The sequence below is a fragment of the Chrysemys picta genome, chromosome 6 (genome assembly GCF_011386835.1).
Source record: "Chrysemys picta bellii isolate R12L10 chromosome 6, ASM1138683v2, whole genome shotgun sequence".
Taxonomy (NCBI): Eukaryota; Metazoa; Chordata; order Testudines; family Emydidae; genus Chrysemys; species Chrysemys picta.
In genome coordinates, this window is record NC_088796.1 from 49871142 (window position 1) to 49892001 (window position 20860).

Sequence of the window (20860 nt, forward strand, 5' to 3'; positions counted from 1 at the left end):
ATGTACATTTTTATTTCTGGTTATCTTTTTAAGTGTGTAGCACAATAAAGCTCTCATAAATATATGGGATAAGCAATGTGACCAAGTTAACAGCATGCCGGGAAGTCAACAATCCCAATTCCATATCTTGAGTACTGAAACCCATCACTGATATTAGTGACATAATTCTTTTCACTTTAAGTATTCCCCTTTTAAAAAGAGGGGGAAAAGCTAGAAGTGGCTTTGAGTTAGATACTTGCAGTGCTGTAGAACAGCAGTGTAAGGTCACATGGAAACACCACAGCCTTACACTAGGAGCTATGAACATACCTCTCCTCTACACTTGGAAAGCTACCATAGTTAATAAAGGATTATAGCTTGGAGATATAATCCCTTCTAAAATGAGACCAAGCATGGAAAGTTCCAGTAAAAAAGACCCCTAATAAAAGCCATGATGTAATCTTAACAAAAACAATTGGCTCCAAGCACTTATAGCAAGACAACAAGTATTATGTTTATGTATTGTTTTGGACATTTAAACAACATATTTCAGAACAAAATGTCCAGTGACACATCGGTTCTAGAAAACTGTTCAGTGAAGAGGCTGCTACCAATGAGAAAATGACTAACAATTTTAGTGTATTTTAATTAGTAAAAAAAGTTCATACAAAGATAAAACTCATAAGATGACATTATTTTCATAAGTTTGTAGGTATTTACAACTGTGATACAAAATAGATTTACAAGTTCAAGCCACATTGTAAGGTTTAGTATAAAGGTACGCTAAATCTCTAGAGGCTTGTGTCTCATCAGTGAACAACATTTCACTTGGATTTACATCACATGCTTATGGTTTATATACCGTAACTTTTTTGGGAGGGTTTATACTGAGAATTAAGTTTAAAATTTACTGTGTACATTCATTTGACTCCTAGTGTTTACAATTACCTGCATCAGCTACTCTCTCCAGTTTTCTCAAACAAGAAAGTCATGTTCCTCTGGGTGTTCTCTTTCCTTAATTTAAGGCATGCAGTTCTACCTACGTCACCCAGGGGAGGTTTGTAGAGAGTGTTAGTTCCATAGCAGCACTAGCTGAGCCTGGACATGAGTTCAATAATCTCTTCATTCCCATATTATTATGGTTTAGGAATGTGAATAAATTACCTCACCTCTGCAAGGCAGAGGTCAGAATTAAGCTATGCTATAGTTGCTAATATAGGACCTGTTCTGCAGCCCTTATTCAGGCAAAACTTCAACTGCTTTCTTTAGAACTTCTGCATGAGAAAAGACAAAGATATAAGAATTAAATACATATTCAGGCTCAAACAGTAAGGAGGCTTGTACCACATTTCTCTCCTTCCTGTCCAGCAGATACCACTCAGTGGATTCTGAGAAATCTGTGGGTTCACCCCATAGAAAGCAACAATCCTCAGAATGGGGGAAAAAAGTGGGCCAGGACTAACAAGTGGCTCTGATTCTGCAGAGCATGTAAGGACATGAATGAACAGTTTCATTTATTTGAACTGAAGTGCTTAAATACTCTGCTGAATCAGGGCCATAAAAAACAGCCCAGTTATTTCCAATACCATATGTAGAGCCCTGCACAGATACAAAATTTGTATCTGCATCCAATCTGCAAACATGGTCTGTGGATATGAAGTGGATATCTGCAGATTGGCAGGGTTCTAACTATACAGGAAATACACCAAGTCATTATCTGAGGTTGTTACAGTACTACTGCACAGATTCTTGACTAGATCTAGAAGAACCAGATCTGGTGGAAAGGGTGCACACATTTGAAGAGAGAGACAGAAGAAAGGGAGAACAGATGAGTAAAAATATGATTACATAAAAAGGGACAGACTTAGGCATTTATCTATTAATAAAGCATAAAATTAATGTAGATGCCATAAAATAGCTTGTTAACTTATTTGTTATATTGCATTTAAAATATGATTGCATACAAAACCTGTCAGAAACACACAAGATTTAAATAGACTACATACAGGCATTGATTGAGGAAGCAATTGGTTTCATATTAGGAAGCTAATAAATTTTGAAGATAAATATTTAAAAATAATTTCTATTTCAAAAATACTATGTAGCTTCCACATAAAGTTAGAGTGATACTATGTCTGTATGTTCCAATTCATAACTTTATCATAGTCCTGAATTCTTTGTTTTATGTGAGAAAGTTTGTTCTTTAGGTATTCACAACGTTCCTTTTTCTCCAGAAATGTAGGATCCTGCAGGAAATATACAAGCAAATCAACAACTCATATTAATACAAGATATCTTTCAGTTTCCTCCAAGAACAATCAATAATGCAGTTGGCTGAGGACAGCACATATGCATATGCGTTCATGCCCTCCAAACACATGCTGTTCTTCCTTGACCACAATTTCTTCTATCTGCCCTTTTCCCGCTTTCTTGGTGGGTGGAAAAGGGGCTGTGGTTTTGATGTATTTTAGCCATTTAGTAAAGTAATGCAATTTTATTTGTATTTTAAATAAATATGTTGTGCTACCCTGTTTCAATTATATATTTGTGTTCTGATGGTTTGTATCTGGTGATCTTTAACCAAAAATAAACAAACAAACAAACAGACAAAACAGTGAAAACAGACTAATATGAACCCTCAATTTGCATTGAGTAAAAAACCAAAAAGGTACAAATCAAGAGATTATATTGCCAAGATTTTACTGGAATGCAAATAATTACACACATACACACACCAACCTACCTTAATAGCAATAAAGTAAAACCCCTTCTGGATTCGAGCAATAGTTATTCTGCAACTAATATATATTCCACTCCCCAAAAACAAATTTTGATGATTAAAAAGAAAATGAGAGACTTCCTTTCGAGATTAAGCATATGTACCACATTGTTTTATCACTGACAAGGAATGTTGGCTTTTTGTTGCATGTGTGGATGGAAAATGGATTGTTCAGTTATTTTATTGGAACCAATGTTAGCAAGCGTTCTCAAGGCAAGCCATTAATAGATGGAACCTACTGTCAAACAAAAACATTTTAGCCTAAGAAAGTCAACTGTTTCTTTTTAAATCTAGTTTATATATTTAGTGCTATCACAAGATGAAACCAACATGAAATTGTAATGGGTTGGGCAACAAACTTTACCTACTTTCTCAAGCGTCCAGCATTTTATGTGACAGGTACATAGAACATTGTAACAGCTTCCCAACATGCAAAGGCCTGGCATACCCTTAACTAACAGATTGTGCCTACTGTTAAAGCTGCTTTTGTCTACTTACATCAGTGGTGGGCAACCTGCGGCCAGTCACGGTAATCCACTGGCGGGCCACGAGACAGTGTTTACATTGACCATCCACAGGCACGGCCGCCCGCAGCTCCCAGTGACCATGAACTGGGAGCTGCGAGCGGCCATGCTTGTGGACAGTCAATGTAAACACTGTCTTGCGGCCTGCCAGGAGATTATCCTGACGGGCAACATGCGGCCCGCGGACTGCAGGTTCCCCACCACTGCCTTACATCCTCTTAACCACCCATTGGATTATTATTGCATAATAACAGTGGCGTAGCCAGGATGGGACACTTGGATAGGCCCCAACGTTGAGTGGGTGGCAATGACTGGGGGCGGGGGGACCCCACCCACTCTGACCCCTACCCTGGCGCTCCTGCCAGGAAGTGGGATTGGGGCGCAGGGGCTTGCCCTGCTCTGCCCATGCCCCGCCCCCCCGGCAGGAGCGCCGGGCCTACACCCCTGTTGCAAACTAGTATTAGGATGTAAAGCTGAAAATACTCACATTCTTCTTCTTTTTATATTCTTGCAGAACTTTTGAAATTCTGTCATGTTCCTATTAAAACAAAAGGGTGAAGCATTTTAAAAACCTTATGTTTGTTGTTAGTGTTCTCCCGTAAGTTCTACCCAGACTTGTCAAAAGTGTGACCTGAGATACATCTTAGTTTTTGTTTTCATTGAAAACATTAGTTTGAATTTGTCAACACTAACAACTAAAATTAGTCAAAACTTTCAATTAAGATGGAAACTAACTGAAAACAACTAAAATAAAAACTGATGACAATATGGGTCAAAGCTAGTTATGCTGAAGTGTTTCCACTATTTCTGTAATATGAAGGTAATAGGTTTTCAGGAGATCAAGTCCATCTTGTTTGTTCATCTTTAGCATTATAAGGTCTCTCTCTTCCCATAGGCAGTCTAGCTGTTTAAGATTGTGTTCAAGTCTTGAAAATAAATTAGTTAGGTTTTGCAATTATTATTTTTTTAAAAACACACGCATCTAGTTAGCTACTTACCAGTGTGTTTCCGGGATGAAGAGACAGCTTGCTCATCAATGCATCCAAATCATCAAATTTTTTTAAGACCACCTGAACTTCAGCAGAGAGCTCTTTATATTCAGCAAACTGATCGTTAAACACAGCTTTATAACGATCTCGCTCATCGTCTGTCTGAATTGCTGGATATTTTCTATAAGAAAAATGATTATTAGTGCTGGAGTTATGACTTTCCAAAAAAGCTGTAAATGTGGCTTTTTGAGCACATGCAAACTTCAGCAGGTTATACATCAGACTTTGAAATCTGAGTTAAGTGTTACGCAAATTAGCATTATTTGAAACATGTCCTTATGGAACTATCGAGCTCTATTAGCTTGCAAAGACTATTACTTTTTGTGAATTTTACTCATGTCTAAATTTCCTTTGATAAGGTTTGATTCTGATTTTGTCAGAGTGTTTAAGAAGAATAAGTATTCGAGGTTCTAGAAAAGTTCAAAGAAATGCTTGTACATTTATTCTTCTCTGAATTATTTTTGTATCACTGTATGTCCTTTCCTCATCCCCATGGTAATTATTCTGTTAGATAGTTTAATTATTTAATCTATTACAAAATTTTGATTTGTTAAATTATGCATTTATATTAAATATTTACATGCTACGTCCACAGGCCATCATTCTCTTATTTAAAATTAATGTCTTTAAGAAATTGGAGACCAGTAGAGCATGAAGTATGAAAAAGTTGTTAGATACTAAAATAAGCCAATAGAAAAAATACCACCTCTTTGATGAAACAAACAATGGAAAGTTACAAAAACACTCACGCTAAGTAGTCTGGCATCACTATAGGCTTAGGAATGTGCCCTGATGGTATGTGGCCATTAAGTAGTTCAGGTTTCATTTCCACCGATTTAAATTGCCTGTAATTGACTTCTTCTCTTGGTCTGTCTTTACTTTCATACTAATTTTAAAAGTAAAAACGATAAATATAAAAAACACAAAATAATCGTTAGTGTGGAGTTAAAGTTGCAGGTATTAAACAGTTTCCTGTGCCTTCCTGAATGCAACTGTAATATTAGAGAGAAAAACAAAGCATGAGTTAGAAAATCGGTAAGTGTAAAGTTGGTGAATATCTTTTATTGGACCAACCCACCTTGCCTCTCCAATATAGTGTGACCAACATGGCTACACAACCACTGCATAAAAAAATACAAAGTGAGATTTCACACACACAACACAACCACCTTAAATCTGCCCCAGTAGTGGATACCAGTTCCTTTATATATCATTCTTTTGGGGGCTTGGAAATATTAGTCTTGTGTGACTTGAATGAAGAACTGGAAAGTTTAAGGAAGTCCCCTAAAGTATTACTAGACTAATTGTGATTGTGCAACAAGAAAACTAGGAAGAAAGGCAGCTCAGTGGGTCTAATTTAAACTCTGTCAATCAGCAACAATTTTTCCCATTCCCTGAGGGTCCTGCTGGAGTGTAGGAATAAGAATCCTGATTTGGTGTTGTGGTGGCCACAGAGAAACTGGCAGTTTCTGTTAGGCAGGAGAAAGGCACTGTGAAGTTAGCAGTTTTTATGGGGGCAGAGTTAAGGTCGTGTGGGAAGTATTGCCTTAAGTATTCTTGGGAGCATCAGTACCATTGGAGCCCCTGCACAAGAAGTGCTGTGGGCACTGGTGTCTAAGGCAGAGCTTCTTTGGGCATGAGCATCCGCCTCAGTGCAAAAAGTGTTCTGACTGCACCAAGAGATCCTGCCCTTGCTGATGCACAGTTAGAGGTATGTCTCAAAATTGATACTGTGGCCTCTGGGGAAGCCCCAGAGAGATCCACGAAACCTTGGTTAGATTACTGAGCACAGTTACCCAAAATTACTGGCTTCTCTGCTTTGGGTACACAAGAGGGGAAAATCCTGAAGTCTCAATGTGGAGCTATCTGAAGTATAAGGCTTCAATTCAGACATACTAGAGAGTAGCAGAGTTTCTCTCATTGTCTCCTTATACAACCACTTGCTCAGAGACTCTGCCTCATCTGATGAGACACAGCTCAATACCCTTGACTTTAATTTCCCAAGATTCCAACACTTGGCAAGCTTTGCTGATGACTACACAAGGCACTTTGAGGTAAAGCTGCCCTGGTCTTACTAAACTGGTTTAGTTTAAACTGGTAAACTAGGGGTTTGAGCAGTGAAGGCACTGAATCTCAGTGCACAGTAGTCTTGGTTAACTCAGGGTTCAGCGTAAAGGATTTATTCTTCAAAGTGCTCCAGGTTAACCTTTTCTCTCTGGGGTGCCTCAGTAAGGGTTTGGAGGCACTTCCCACACTTCTTTGCTCATCAGATGACATGTGCACTTATACCCTGCATATCATGGTTGATTCAAAGGTACAAAACAAACATTGTGATCAATCCTGGGTATTGGGTATCATCCTACAATGTGGGCAAGATGTGAAGACACTGAACTGTCTTTCTTCCTCACTGTCATACTTGCCAAAAAACAAGGGGGAGGACCAAGTCCTGACCTGTCAAGGGAAGCACCAGAACAACACAAGAAACATGTGCCAAGAAGTAATGAACCCAAGCATATTCAAAAATGTAACAGACCAAGCACTGATACACCAAATGGTCTTAAGTCTGCTGAAAACAAGAAACTGACAGACACACACAAAAAGGCACCACAGGTGCACCAAAACACTTGAGGCAAAGAATTAGAATTTAGAGCTCTGAACCAGCATCACTAGGCTCTAGAGGAGAGCTGGAACAATGGGTGCTGCTAGTTCCTGCAGGGAGTTCCTTTCTTTACCATGGTCAAGGAAGTTAACCAGAATATTCAGAAGGCAACATTGATATACTCCAAAGGGGCTTTACTTGAGTTCTACCTGATCACTACTTCCCTCAAGGACCATCCTATAATAATATCAGTCAGAAAATTAGGAGAGAGACACAGGAGAGAATAAATTTGGTTCTTACCATCCTTTTTGGTGGAAAAGATTGTGTTTTCATCTAAAAAAAAAAAAAAAACCACGGAATTTATTGTTTAACAAAGTTTGAAGCGTTTATGTATTCTGCAAAAGCACAAACCTTTAATATCCTAAACACCATAGAAGTCATACTTACATACATACATACAAGAAGGGTATTTGTGATCAATTAATGTTTAAATATGAGTAAATGTATTATTTTCAGGAAAGCTATGTATGGCAGTATGGTTCATTAGTTTTAAATAAATTTTTAAAGAGGGAAGCCAGTAATTCAAAAAATATAACAATTTACACCAGTTTATTTGGAGTATCTTATAAGAAGATTCCAGGATTGTCACTCTGCAGCCCAGGATGTCCGCTGAGTCAGTGAGAAGTGATAGAAACAGTTGTAAGCATGGTTGACAGGTTTTTTTTGTTGTTCCTCACCAGGTTGAATCATCGCTGGGATTCACAGTTTGTTACCATCCAGTTTAGTTCTGAGCCATTTTTGGCTTTTATTTAAAAACAACACATAAAACTTTAAGAATTACACCCATGGGACAGCACAGGCTTTCAGTTACTACTTTTAGATAAGATACTTCAATCTCCTCCCTACCATTTTAGTTACTCTCTTATATTTTGTCCGATATTAACCCATGAACACTTTGGGGGCAGCAATCATTCTTTTTTTTTAAATCTGTTTTGGGAAATAACTCAGCCATCAACAATTTTCCATCATACTCCGCTCAGTCAAACTAACCACTATAAAAATAATCTATTTAGGAATATTTTCAAGTAAATAGAGTAGAAGAATGTTGGAGGGTGGGTGGGAATAATCGGACCATTTTATAAACAAACTTCAGTAAAACTTATTTTTTCGGATTTTTATAATATAAAATTAATCATTTAACTAGAATAGTGTGAGACAATCATACAGATACTCATTTAATTTAAAATTAGGCAAGTCATGAGTGAAACTGTGTATTTGAAGGAGAAACAGGTATTAAATTGGAATGTTACAAAGGAAAAATTAAAGTTTGAAATTAGAAAGTGGAGGAAATCCACTGTTCTTCCTCCCTAGTGAGAGAAGGAAAAATCAAAAACTGAATCCTATTTAGGTGTGGCTCAAGTATATCCCCTGAATTTTGTGCAATGTGATATTTTAGTGATTTTTATAAGTTTTAATAAAATGTTAGTTTCAATTTGATCATGTTTTGCACAACCCACTTAGAATGCATTAGCAGATAGGTAAAGCAAAAATAAAACAGATTTTCCATTATCATCCACCAGATATGAGATTAAGCAATTAATAATAAAGGATGTTCCTAATATATTGCAAATGCAATTGCAAAATAGTTGAAACAGAGCCCAAGGGATCTTGCAGTCTTATATTTAGAGCCTTTACAACATACAGTAAAATATTTGTATGATATTCATACTGCATGCATAAATAATTTGTACTGAACTCTACTAGTTATAGAATGATGCTTTATAGCAGATTTGTATGATGCATAATGAAAATATATTTTATTTCAGTGGATTTTTTTTCCCTTTTAAGCCTTAAGCAACTCCACCTATGCCCAATATTGCTAAAATAACTAGAAATCAATGATTTTTTTTTTTTTAAATACAAGAGCTATAAGGCATACAATGAGAAAGGGCCTGCAGGAAGAGACCTGAAAACTGATTTGGAATTTAAGGACTAATGCATTAAAGTTTTTTTTTTGTTTCATGCACAATATCCAGAATGTAGAAAACCAGTAAAAAGCAGCACTCAATTATCTAGCTTTCTGTATTTAAAAAACTGGCAACCTTTCTTACTCTAAATATCAGAGAAATGTCATTATATAAGTAATAAATACTTAGAGTTGGCTTCTCAGAGCCAAGAACACAGTGCTGAATTAGTAGTGTCAGGAAAGCTGAAAATGCATACATAACTCAGTAGTGGTGGTCTGGTATTTTTGCACACTTCACAAAATCAGTTTCTTATATCCTTAGATTTCAGAGTAGCAGCCATGTTAGTCTGATGCATCCGATTAAGTGGGTTTTAGCCCACGAAAGCTTATGCTCAAATAAATGTTAGTGTCTTAGGGCATGTCTTCACTACCCGCAGGATCAGTGGGTAGCAATCAATCTATTGGAGATCGACTTATCGCGTCTAGTGAAGACGCGATAAAATCGATCCCTGATTGCTCTGCCGTCGACTCCAGAAATCCACCGCAGCAAGAGGCGGAAGCGGAGTCGACATGGCAGCAGTTGACTCGCCGCCGTCCTCACAGCCAGGTAAGTTGACCTAAAATACGCAACTTCAGCTACGCTATTCATGTAGCTGAAGTTGCGTATCTTAGGTCGACCCCCCCCCGTGTAGTGTAGACCTAGCCTAAGGTACCACAAGTACTCCTGTTCTTTTTGCTTACATCTTTAGAGTAGCTCTAACTTCTAAATTGAAAGTTGTGTCTCCAAAGGCTATTTGCTTTAAGGCCTCCTAATAAAGTGTTAAAATAAGTCAGTTTATACTATATTCTTCCCTATCTTTTGTTCAGAGGAGAGTATGTACTAAGAAGCAGTTGACCAGCTGATTTAGGGAAATTACTTCGATATTTTCCATGTGACTGCATGATCCAAGGTCTGCTGAAATCAATGGAAAGATTACCACTGATTTCAATGGATGCTGGGTCAGGTGCTTAGCTCGTGCCTTTCTGTGACCACCCCTGTATTCACACCCTACACACTATTGTAATAATTGTGCAAAATATGCCTTGTGGGTATCATTTAAAAATTTATAACACAATCATCAATCTTCTTATGTAAAGTATGTATGAAACGCATATTAAGAGTTACAAACAAACTGAAATTATGCCAACAATGTGCTTACAAGACAAATCTAGTGCAGGGGTTCTCAAATTGTGGGTCTTGACCCCTCAGGGGGTCGCAAGGTGGTTACATGTGGGTTGCAAGTTATCAGCTCCTTGGGGCGGATAGCTCCCAGCCCCCATTACATTTATCTCCCCCTCCCCCACTTTTAATGTATAAGCGGGGATCACACTCAGAGGCTTGCTGTGTGAGAGGGGTCACCAGTACAAAAGGCTTGAAAACCACTGCTGCAGGGTAACTGGTTTCTCAAAGGTAAAGGACAAGGAGACACCTTTAGCCAAGTGTCATTAAAGTTGATTGGCAATCTGGCAAAGAACAGAGTCAGGCACAGAGATACTTGCATTTTGGCAAACCACAGTAGGGAACTTTTCACTTCACATCTCCTTTCTCATAGCTGGAATGAACTTTATCTAGGGGAAAACCTCAGGAAAATGCATTCCAAAGGATTACTGAACTATAAAAGTGAGAGGCAAAAAACACCCCAATCTCTCTCTCTCACCTAAGAGGACAAAGGAATCAGCCCTTTGAATTGGAGGGTGTGGGGGGCGGAGATTCTGACCTAGAATTTGGTCATCCATGTTGCTGGAAACATGTGGTAAAGATTTTACTTTGAACTAAGTCTAGCTTGTTAAATTTTAGCTACTAGAAAGCATTTTATTTTTATTTCTCTTGTAACTATTTCTGACTTTATTACCTTTATTACTTTTAATACCTTATATTCATTTTAAATCTCTCTCTCTGTAGTAAAATAAACTTGTTTTATTTTTAATCTAAACTAATCCAGTGTGGTGTTCAAACTGAACGGTTTGGTAACTCCGGTTAAAGTAGCAAACTGTTGAATGTTGACCCTTTACAAGGGCAATTGACCTTTAATATCTGAAAATTCAGGACTGGAAATGTATTGGGGTCACCTGCAAGTAATAACTAAGGCTGGTGGAAGTCAGAGTGTGACTGGATGTTGCTGACCAGCTGCTGGGGTCTGAGCTGATGGACACTCAGGGTGTGACCTGCATGCTGTCTGGCTATTTGTGAGTTGCTGTAGCTGGGAACTAGAGCAGCAAAGCATTGTGAGGCACCCAAGATTACTGAGCAGGTAGTGCTTCATTTGTGCCAGGGTGGCTCGCTGCACCTCTAGGTTTGGCAGTTCATTGCCCTGGCACCTCTGGGCTTGCTACATCATTATGAAAGTAAAAAGAAATTGCTTGGGACCCAGCACCTCTTTCATTACAAATTAAGCACTGAGAGCAGGCAGTGACACAACCCCTCACTGGTCTGGAATGCACCTTGCAATGTGACACTTTCCTTTAGTGAGCTCAGAATATTACAAAAGTGGGTAAATATTCCTGTTGTATAGTTGGGAAAATTAGTACCAAGACGACTTGCCTAACATGACAGTTAGCCCAAGGCACAATGATAACTGGAACCCAATGTTTACTACTTCATCCCACTTTGCAACGCGCACTCTAAATGCACACAAGACAATTGATGCAATCAGTTTGATCTGATAGTTTTTGACTTACCTCTTGTTCCATTAATTCTCTATGCCTCCTTGCTCCTTCATGTCTCCATAGCTTTAGGCTAACTACTGTACTAATAAGATAGACAATCACTGTGACAAACAAAAAGATTATTGCTGCTGTCTGTCCCCCTTCTATGCGGCAAAATGATGCATTCATTGGTGTTTTAAATAATTGGTAATAGCAGAGTCCACCTCGGTTAGCATCATTCACATAGACTATCGCAGCAGCCATATACAGAATGAATAATGCAACATTAATTCCAAATTCAGTTAAAGGCCACCAATTCGAGTCCAGAAGAATAGTTCGATAGTACATTGACATGCCAAGCACTAGAAGCGCTATAGTCACTACCCAAGCCAAGCCTGCTACTACAAGTATAAAAGGGGTTTTGGGGCCACTATAATAATAGCCTCCATATATACTGTTTGCTGTAAAACCATATGGCTGTGAGTATCCAAACATGTTGTACCATTCATTATCTTTGTGTATATAAGCTGTGACACAAGCAAAGACAGCTGCACCTAAAAGCAGCTCTACAACACACAGAATTCTGAGTAAACCTGCCCATGATTTCATGTAGGAGTATCTCAAATTATAAGCTTCCACCTTCTCACTGTAAGTTAGAGCCATTTGAGTATGTCGTTCTAGGGAGTCATAAGGATCTTGGGTAAGCATGGCTTCAGCTTGTTTGCGTGAATTATAGCTTCCACCTGACCCTCCATATGGGTCTTTATAGGAACTAGCAGCTGACTTGTGATTTTGCTGTACTGGAGATGCTGGTGGAGAACACTCAGCTCCACCCGAAGTGTATTTTATATCTGACACTGGCTTATCCAATTCTGGATTTTCTCTTCTCCCTTTGAAGAAGTTCTTCCAGGAGTCTGGAATGAACCGTCTTACTGGTTTGAGATCAGACGGTTCTTCACTATCACTTGGGTAAAATTCAGGGCCGAGAGGTGGTTGCAGTGGGAGAGGCGGTGGTGGCGGCAAGCGATCCGAACTCAGTAGCAGTTCAGCATTTTGAGAACTTTGAGGTAGACTTGCTGTATCTTCTAGAAAAGAGGAATCCACATATACTTCATCGTATTGTGTAGATCTGCCATGCTGCCTTGATCTGTGCTGCGACAATGCACTTCTGGAAGACATTTGTGATTCGATCTCCTGTTCTAGGAACACCTAGATAATTGTATGAATATTTATAAGTTATCCCCTTCCCACTTTAGTTGCATTTCCTACAAACATCAGAGAAGAAATTGTTAAATACCAACAACAGGCTCAGCACTGAACAAGCCAAAAATAAAAACTACTCCTGGAGAAGCTTACAACCCCACCAAAACTGGTGCATTCTTCAAAGAAAAGTCAACACTTTAAAAAAAAATAAACCCATTCCATCTGGAAACAATCATGCTTCATGTTTTATCCTCTGGTGTTACAGTGAAGGTAAGGCAGAGAAACTAACAATGACCGCAGCAGCCATTTCACGTTGACAATACAAGGTCTAAGAGCTAAGTGTGGGGAATTTTTTAAATTACTTATAAACTAAACTCAAGGGATTTTATAGCGAGCCCGTCTCCATCAAGTGACGCGCAGAGAGGTACGGAGCACTTCTCTGGCCACTGTTCCCAGGAAAAGGGAGCAGGGGGCTCTTGGGCCCCCGCTTCTGCAACGGGATCTGCAGAGAGCGGCCCCCGCCGCCCTATGGATCCCCGCTCCCCGGCTCCCGACACCCCCCCGCCAGACAAAGGGCCACCCCGCTCACCGCGAGCCTCCGCGTCCCGCCAGCAACTTCTCAGCTCCCCGCAAGGTACCGGCGCACGACGCCCAGCCGCGCGGGTGGGTGGGGCCGCTCCGCGCGCGGAAGGGGGCCGCACTCCGCTTGGATCCGCGCTCGCCTGGGTCGCTCCCGCCCCCAGAGTCAGGCAGCCGCACGTCCCCTCCGGCCCCGCCCCGGGAACTCACCTGCCGGCCCCGCCTCCAGCCCGGGCCTCGCGGGCACCTGCGCCCTGCGCGACCTGGCCCGTCCCTGCGCCATTTGCCCTCGGGGCGGACACGCTAACTTACACTGAACTGCAGCGCTCTGCTCCCGGGGCAGGGGGGCCGCTCCCCGTGCCAGGCTGCCGCTGCAGCGAGAGACCTACGGACCCGTCGTCACGCCAGCCTAGGGCAGCAAATCCCAACTGCTAAGGGGTGGGCGAGGCCAGGGAGGCTGCCTGAGCCCTGCCTTACCCCGGGCAGCCAGCTAACCCCAGGCTCCTTTGCCTAGAGGCCAGATGAAAGATAAAGATGTTTACGGCCATTTAAAGGGGTGGGACGGGGTCTGCCTTGCGAGCGGGGCAGAGCTGAGAGGCAAGTTTGCGTGGCCAATAGCCGCTACTGCCTTAAGTTGCAGCAGCAACAACACCTCCCCCCCCTTTAAGTTACCACGGAGCAAAACGTCAGCACTAGGTGCGAGTAGCTCATGTCCCTGCCCATACAAACAGTGTAGTACGAATGATGTAAGACTATGCATGCATAGTCATTACGATACTGACAAGGTTGCTTATCTTCTGATTATGTTTCTGTTTAAATAGAAAAGGAGACAACTGTCACATACCAATAGACTCAGTCCTGTTTTCCTATTTTTAAGATAAAAATAGACAGTGTTTTCCACCCTTTAAAGCTAGCCATAACACTTAGAGAAAGGGTAAAGTACAGCTGATTTCTAGTTGCTGATTGAAAACTTTCATTTTGCATGATTTGGCAAAGACAGACCATGGTAAGCCTTTGAACACCATGAGTGAATACATGCTCTTCGATATGCTCTGTGTTTATTGCTGTAGCTGAAACGTTGCTACGCTTCAAGTGAGCCTGATCCTGTAGTCCTTTGACTCAGGCACAACTTCCACTGAGTATGGACAGCAGGATTAGGCCACTGTTAAGATTATAGGGATAGCCAAATGAAATTTCACTATAAGAACAGATCGAACAACTCTATTCTTTACTGCCATACTAAGGATATACACCATTTTTATCTAGATATGCTATTTTATGGTCTATTCATGGAGAATACTTACATTCCTATAATCTCATCCTTTAAATAAATAAAATCGTGTGGTACTGATAAACAGACACCTTCTGCAAAGTATATCTAAATTTAGATTTCTTTTAGAGGAAAAAAATGTCTTCACACTAAACTATTGATTTCCTAAAGAGTACAAAGTACTTTAATTTTAATGATGTATTCCTTGAGAAATTATGCAAATATCTCAAAAAACCTCCTAAAATCTACTATACAACATATGCATCTGTTTATAAACATACATAAAATATCTATCTGACCAAAAAAGTACAAAATTTTAACCACAGTAAGAGATTATTTACATCAATACTGAACTAACTTTTTTTACAATTTACATGTTATTCTTTCTTCCCGCAAAAAGTTTCCAAACAATAGTAAATGTTTTCAACAGTATGTGAGATTTAGTAAAACCTCCAAATGCTGACAAAAAATATACAAGGTATACCCAGAAACTGCAAGATTAAATTAAAAAGTAAAATAAAAATGTGATTTACTATTCACCATTACTTTTCTTTCAAATATTTCAGCTCATCATTTAGAATTTTAATGTTGTTTAAAGATAGGTTACTTTGATGGCTCAGGACAGGCAGGGAGCAACACCTTTGATTAAGTACACACACTTTGGGCTCCATACTGCAACATCAAGGGAAGTTAAGGAAACTTGGCACCTGGATACTACCCCAGTACACACTGGGCTTAGGCCTATAGCATACTCATGGGATTAGTCACAGGAATATTAAGGTAGAATTACTATAGAATTGGCCCACTCTTTAATACATCATTGATGCTTTTGTTACAATCTAGTCAAGGAAGAATCTTTTACCACAAAATAAAAAAAATTCTGTTATTGTTAGACCAATGGTACTGACATTTTGTTGCACTCAGTCACTATCATATTCATCTATTTTTAATTCATCTTCCTCCATGATTGCTTGTGCTGTAATAGGCTGAGGTTGACTACTTGGTAGTTCACTTCCACTAGCCTGGCTGGAAATAAGTGGAAATTCATCTGGCTCAGTCTCATTTATTTGGTTTTTCTCCAATTGGACAAACACCTCCAGAGGCCGCATGGCAGAAAGGTCTCCTTCGTCAATATTTTCAAAGCCTGGCATACCAAGATCTTTATCTGTAAGAGTTTCAAGCTTTAACCTGCAAAATCATAACAACTATCAGTAACAAGAAAAAAAATAAAATGAAGCACTCTCTTTCACAAGATCATGGAAGTTGAAATGGAATAAGTCACCCACGTATCACACTTAATAATCCCTTTTCTTCTTTGGTATTTACAGCTTTCAAAATATTTGCATTGTTATAACCATAGCTAAAATATACATCCTCCTCCTTCCTAAATCAGTACTTCTAATAATTTGTATTGCTCTTCTTTGTGCATCCTCCAGTTACAGAAATTTGGCACCCAGAACTAAACACAACATTGCAAGTGCACTTACACCAGAGCTGTATAGGAGTACTCGCTCCCTGCTCTTTTTAAGTACTGCATTTGTATATGCAGCTCAAAACTACAAATGGCTGGTTTTAAAGAATATCACATTGCTACATTTGCTGCTCATTATCACCCCTTAAGTTTCTTTTAGCATTACTGCTTCTAGATTTTTCCCTGCCATGACGCATTTGTGGTTGGATTACTTTGCCTTAGAAAAATGTAAACTGTTACAAGTTGAATTATTTATTTCTAGCAATGCCTATAGTGTGCTAAACACTTTCCAAACATAAAAGATGGTATTGTTCCCTGCCCCTTAAGGAATTACAGTATATATATAAAAAAATCAGAAAGGGGGAAGGGAAAGAGGGTGGCAATTTTGCAACAGAAAAGCTTCAAAAACAGACTCCAACAAGAAACTGCTGAACTTGAATTGATATGCAAACTAGATACAATCAACTTAGGGTTGAATAGAGACTGGGAATGGCTGAGCCATTACAAACATTGAATCTATCTCCCCATGTAAGTATTCTCACACTTCTTATCAAACTGTCTATACTGGGCTACCTTGATTATCACTTCAAATGTTTTTTCTCTTACTTAATTGGCCTCTCAGAGTTGGTAAGACAACTCCCACCTTTTCATGGTCTCTGTATGTGTATATATCTCCTCAATATATGTTCCATTCTATGCATCCGAAGAAGTGGGCTGTAGCCCATGAAAGCTTATGCTCTAATAAATTTGTTAGTCTCTAAGATGCCACAAATACTCCTGTTCTTTTTGCAGATACAGATTAACACAGCTGCTACTCTGAAACCTACTTTGTCATGATTGGTGTTCATAACTTTCACCAATTAATATCATCACCAGTTTCCATTAACGTGATGTTTTTAACCTCTTCCAGATCATAAAAAATGTTGACAGGACTGGTCCTAATGCTTATCCCCATAGTAACCCACTAGACACTTCCAACTGATAAACTACTATATATTGTCACTCTTTATGTTACAGTCTTTACCCATGACAGTGCTCCTATCCTAGGCAACATGTATTAGTTTTCTTTTTAGGTTCAGAAAATATCATATTGCCCCTATATAAATCCATGGTACGCCCACATCTTGAATTCTGCGTGCAGATGTGGTCGCCCCATCTCAAAAGATGATATTGGAATTGGAAAAGGTTCAGAAAAGGGCAACAAAAATTATCAGGGGCATGGATCAGCTTCCATATGAAAAGAGATTAAGACTGGGACTTCTCAGCTTGGAAAAGAGATGACAAAGGAGGGATACGATAGAGATCTATACAATCATGACTGGTGTGGAGAAAGTAAATAAGGAAGTGTTATTTAATCCTTCTCATAACACAAGAATTAGGGGTCACCACATGAAAAATTATTAGGCAGCAGGTTTAAAACAAATAAAAGGAAGTATTTATTCACAGAACACACAATCAACCTGTGGAACTCTCTGCCAGAGGATGTTGTGAAGGCCAGGACTACAACAGAGTTAAAAAAAAAGAACTAGATAAACTCATGGAGGATAGGTCCATCAGTGGCTATTAACCAGGATGGGCAGGGATGATGTCCCTAGCCTCTGTTTGCCAGAAGCTGGGAATGGACAAAAGGGATGGATCACTTGATGATTACCTGTTCTGTTCATTCCCTCAAGCATCTGGCATTGGCCACTGTTGGACCTTTGGTCTGACGCAGTATGGCTGTTCTTATGTTAGGATTTCATGACAGTACCAAATGCTTTACTAGTGTCAATATATTTAATGAGACATACAAGGTGGGTGAGGCAATCTCTTTTATTGGACCAACTTCTGTTGCTGGAAGAGACAAAAATTTGTCTCCCACCAACAGAAGGTCCAATAAAAGGTATTACCTCACCTGCTTTGTATCTCTCATATCCTGGGACCAAAGCTACAACACTACTAATACATAAATTATTACTATTATATATTTATTTCATGACATTAAAATGGTAAGCCAATGGTTTTCCCCTTGTCCCATCTCCAAAAATATTTAATGAGCTATAATCTGCATTTTTTTTTAATCAAGAGGAAGTGGTCCTGCAGGTGAAACCCTTCTCAAAATACTACAGCAATCCCCAATAATGCAGGTATTAATGGATTATCACTCTTTTAAAAGTCTGCTTCAGACAGAGACATTCCATAGAGAAGTCTAAAAATAATTTGAGAATAGTACATTTCTCAATTTTGGTCAGAGGGAATGCAAGGGTGCCTTTCCTGTCATCTACTTAATTTAAATGGCTTTTATTTCTAAAATTAAATTTCTTGGGAAACATGGGAATAGGAGCTTTCACTTCAGAGTCACTATTTTAAATTCAGTTAAAGTAGATAGAGGGTCAAAGTCATAACCATCTGATCTGTTCAGTGACCAACAGTTTGATAGGTGAAGTGATTTGGTAATCTCTTTCCAGTTTCTTGTGGTCAAGTTCTCATATCACCAAACAAAACAAAACAAAAAAACCACACACCAACACATCACATCACATTTAAAACTCCTGCTGGTCTCTCAAAGATCAAGGACTGATAGTTAAGTTTCCATAACCTGTCATCCTACCCCTAGAAATGGGTCCTTTAGTTGAGGCCCAATGATATCAAAGTATGGGATAGGCTGCAGTGTCACTGTCTGAGCTCTACATGTTCTGCGGATAAGTAGGATTTTGGTCTCTGACTGTCAGTTTGGCTCCCTTATGTAAGGATTTTTAAAAAACAGACAGGGGAAATTCATAACTGCATACACAGTACATATCATAAACCTGCTATAAATTAACTTATGCCTATTTTATGCTAAATAAAAATAGTCCCCAAGTATTCCCAGAGCAATAGTATAAAATTCCATGAGACAAAAAAATGTTTTTAACTTCAGAGTAATAGGAATACTTTAAAATCACTTCCTCAATAGATCATAATTTTATAAATGTATAACTGTTTCAAATAAGGTAAGAATAGTTTCTGCTTTATATCATCTTTCTTGCTCATCTAATATAGTGCTCTGTCAAAATGTCTGGGGTGATCTCATGGTATGTGAGGAGTAAAAGGACAGAATAACTTTTACTCTTCTTTTTGGCTTTCATAAATTAATTTGTACTCATTTAACATTTAGTAACAGGCTTCAACCAGGTCAGGTCCCCATGGTAGTAGGCACAGCACAAGGTTGCATTTGATGCAGTGGAAGAGAGGGAACCAATGGAGAGAGGATACAGTCAGAGTGACAAGCCAGCAAGATGATCTTAACAGCAGCATTTGGAATGCATTTGAGTGGGGACAGATTGCAGACATCAAGGCCAGAGAGGAGGAGGTTGCAGTAGCCAAGGCATGAGATGATGAGAATTTGAATGAGAGTTTTGGCAGCGTGAACAGAAAGGAGATGTTATGCAGGAAAGATGATGCACTGTAGAGTATCTTTGATTTTCAATATATAAACATGAATGGTGCTTTTCTAACGCAAATAAGATTTACATTTACCCTCCAAAGTGTCTCTTCAAGGGAAGCCTTCCAACATCCTGGATAAAGGCAATCTGAGCTGAGAACAAAGATAGAATCACTGTCACCTTGGACTGGTCATAATGCACATAAAATAAAGCACACAAGAAAAATAAAATGTAATTCACTAATCTTGTAAATGTCTGCAAGATTTTTTGGTATAGTAGTTAAAATTATCCTATTATGAATTTTCACAATATATTATGCCATACAACTCTATATCAAATTAGGGAATAGCAGTGAATAAAGTGGCTGGGATTTTTTAATCTTATGTATGCATCTGTAAATATGTTGTAATAACCAATTCAGATAGCCTTCAGGATGACTTCATCTTGAAACTGGAAAGGCCTTATCTCAGCTTTATGTATGCTTAAAAGCATCTAGTTCAATATCTAATAAGTGGACCCTGTTTTCCAAACAATGAACTTTGTGATCTGTCAGAAGTCATTTTATTTAAAATAAAATGACTGAGATTGCCATCAACTTCCTGAACTGAGTGGACTCATATTTCCCATACTCTCTCCATACAAATGGAAGAAAAAAAAGTTTCCTAAACCTGCCAGAAATGAAAAACATGGAATTGTTGAAGATACAACTTATTTTGTCTAAACCTCAAATAAAGTGGGCAGCTAAACTTCTACTATAACAGCAATATCATGACCCTCTCTGATTTCCTATTATGTCATAATCAGATTTCTGCACTTCGATAAAATACTCTGCCTTCAGCCTTTTGGTTTATCCACTAGTAAATGGAAGTATTGTCAAAGAATGCAGAGGGGCAATGAAAGCAATTAAAATACATCTCTCATTGGGAAAAACTAATAGTATTTGCTATATGAAGTGAACTGGATTAAGGATTAGGTTATAGTACAAAACCTCAATAGCAATACATAATCTGGAGATGCCATACAAAAGTAAGGAAAAGACAGTTATTTTCATAACTGGTGTTCTTCGAGATGTGTTGCTCATGTCTATTCCACAATAGGTGTGCGTGCTCGCCACACACACTGGTGTCTGAAGTTTTTCCCCTAGCAGTACCCATAGGGGAGCGCCCCAGCGACCTCTGGAGTGGCGCCTCCATGGCGCGGTCTAAGGGGCGCTGCGTGCTTCCCCCACTATCAGTTCCTTCTTGCCAGACAACTCTGACAGAGGGGAAGGAGGACGGGATGTGGAATAGACATGAGCAACACATCTCGAAGAACACCAGTTACAGAAAAGGTAACTGTCTTTTCTTCTTTGA

The 20860-nt window shown here is 39.1% G+C and overlaps 2 protein-coding genes across 15 annotated transcripts in view; both read right to left on the minus strand.

Annotated features, from left to right (window-relative positions):
- Positions 1-605: 605 nt before the first annotated feature.
- On the minus strand, positions 606-14048 carry MARVELD2 (MARVEL domain containing 2). Of its 7 annotated transcripts, none has more exons than XM_005288207.4 (7): positions 13676-14048; positions 11615-12790; positions 7231-7263; positions 5081-5217; positions 4281-4452; positions 3770-3820; positions 606-2225 (listed from the first exon to the last, which is right to left on the minus strand). In XM_005288207.4, the coding sequence occupies exons 2-7, from the start codon at positions 12758-12760 to the stop codon at positions 2109-2111; spliced, it is 1656 nt and encodes a 551-aa protein (XP_005288264.2). In that variant the 5' UTR covers positions 12761-12790; positions 13676-14048; the 3' UTR covers positions 606-2108. The 7 variants fall into 7 exon arrangements, with proteins under 7 accessions (XP_005288264.2, XP_005288263.2, XP_005288265.2 ...); XM_005288206.4 differs by having other exon boundaries at positions 13574-14004; XM_005288208.4 differs by lacking the exon at positions 13676-14048 and adding an exon at positions 13374-13531.
- A 742-nt stretch (positions 14049-14790) lies between these two features.
- The window catches only part of RAD17 (RAD17 checkpoint clamp loader component), a 35291-nt gene continuing 29221 nt past the window's right edge, over positions 14791-20860 (minus strand). For 4 of the 8 annotated variants that reach the window (XM_042855888.2, XM_005288201.3, XM_065599124.1 and 1 more), the window contains 2 exons: positions 19603-19660; positions 14791-15821 (listed from right to left, as the gene is read on the minus strand). In XM_042855888.2, coding sequence (XP_042711822.2) covers positions 15554-15821; positions 19603-19660 — 326 coding nt within the window. In that variant the 3' untranslated portion in view covers positions 14791-15553. The remainder of the gene's footprint in view (positions 15822-19602; positions 19661-20860) is intronic. The other 4 variants (XM_042855889.2, XM_065599121.1, XM_042855890.2 and 1 more) reach the window with 2 other exon arrangements.

Bases quoted from the DNA above. Each gene is read 5' to 3' on its own strand.
- MARVELD2 (XM_005288207.4), bottom strand. From the start codon at position 12,760: ATGTCTTCCAGAAGTGCATTGTCGCAGCACAGATCAAGGCAGCATGGC. The intron at 5,218-7,230 runs GTAAGAACCAAA...TTTTAAAATTAG, and splicing joins CTTTTCCACCAAAAAGGATG to TATGAAAGTAAAGACAGACC. The intron at 2,226-3,769 runs GTGAGTATTTTC...TATTTCCTGCAG, and splicing joins AATATAAAAAGAAGAAGAAT to GATCCTACATTTCTGGAGAA.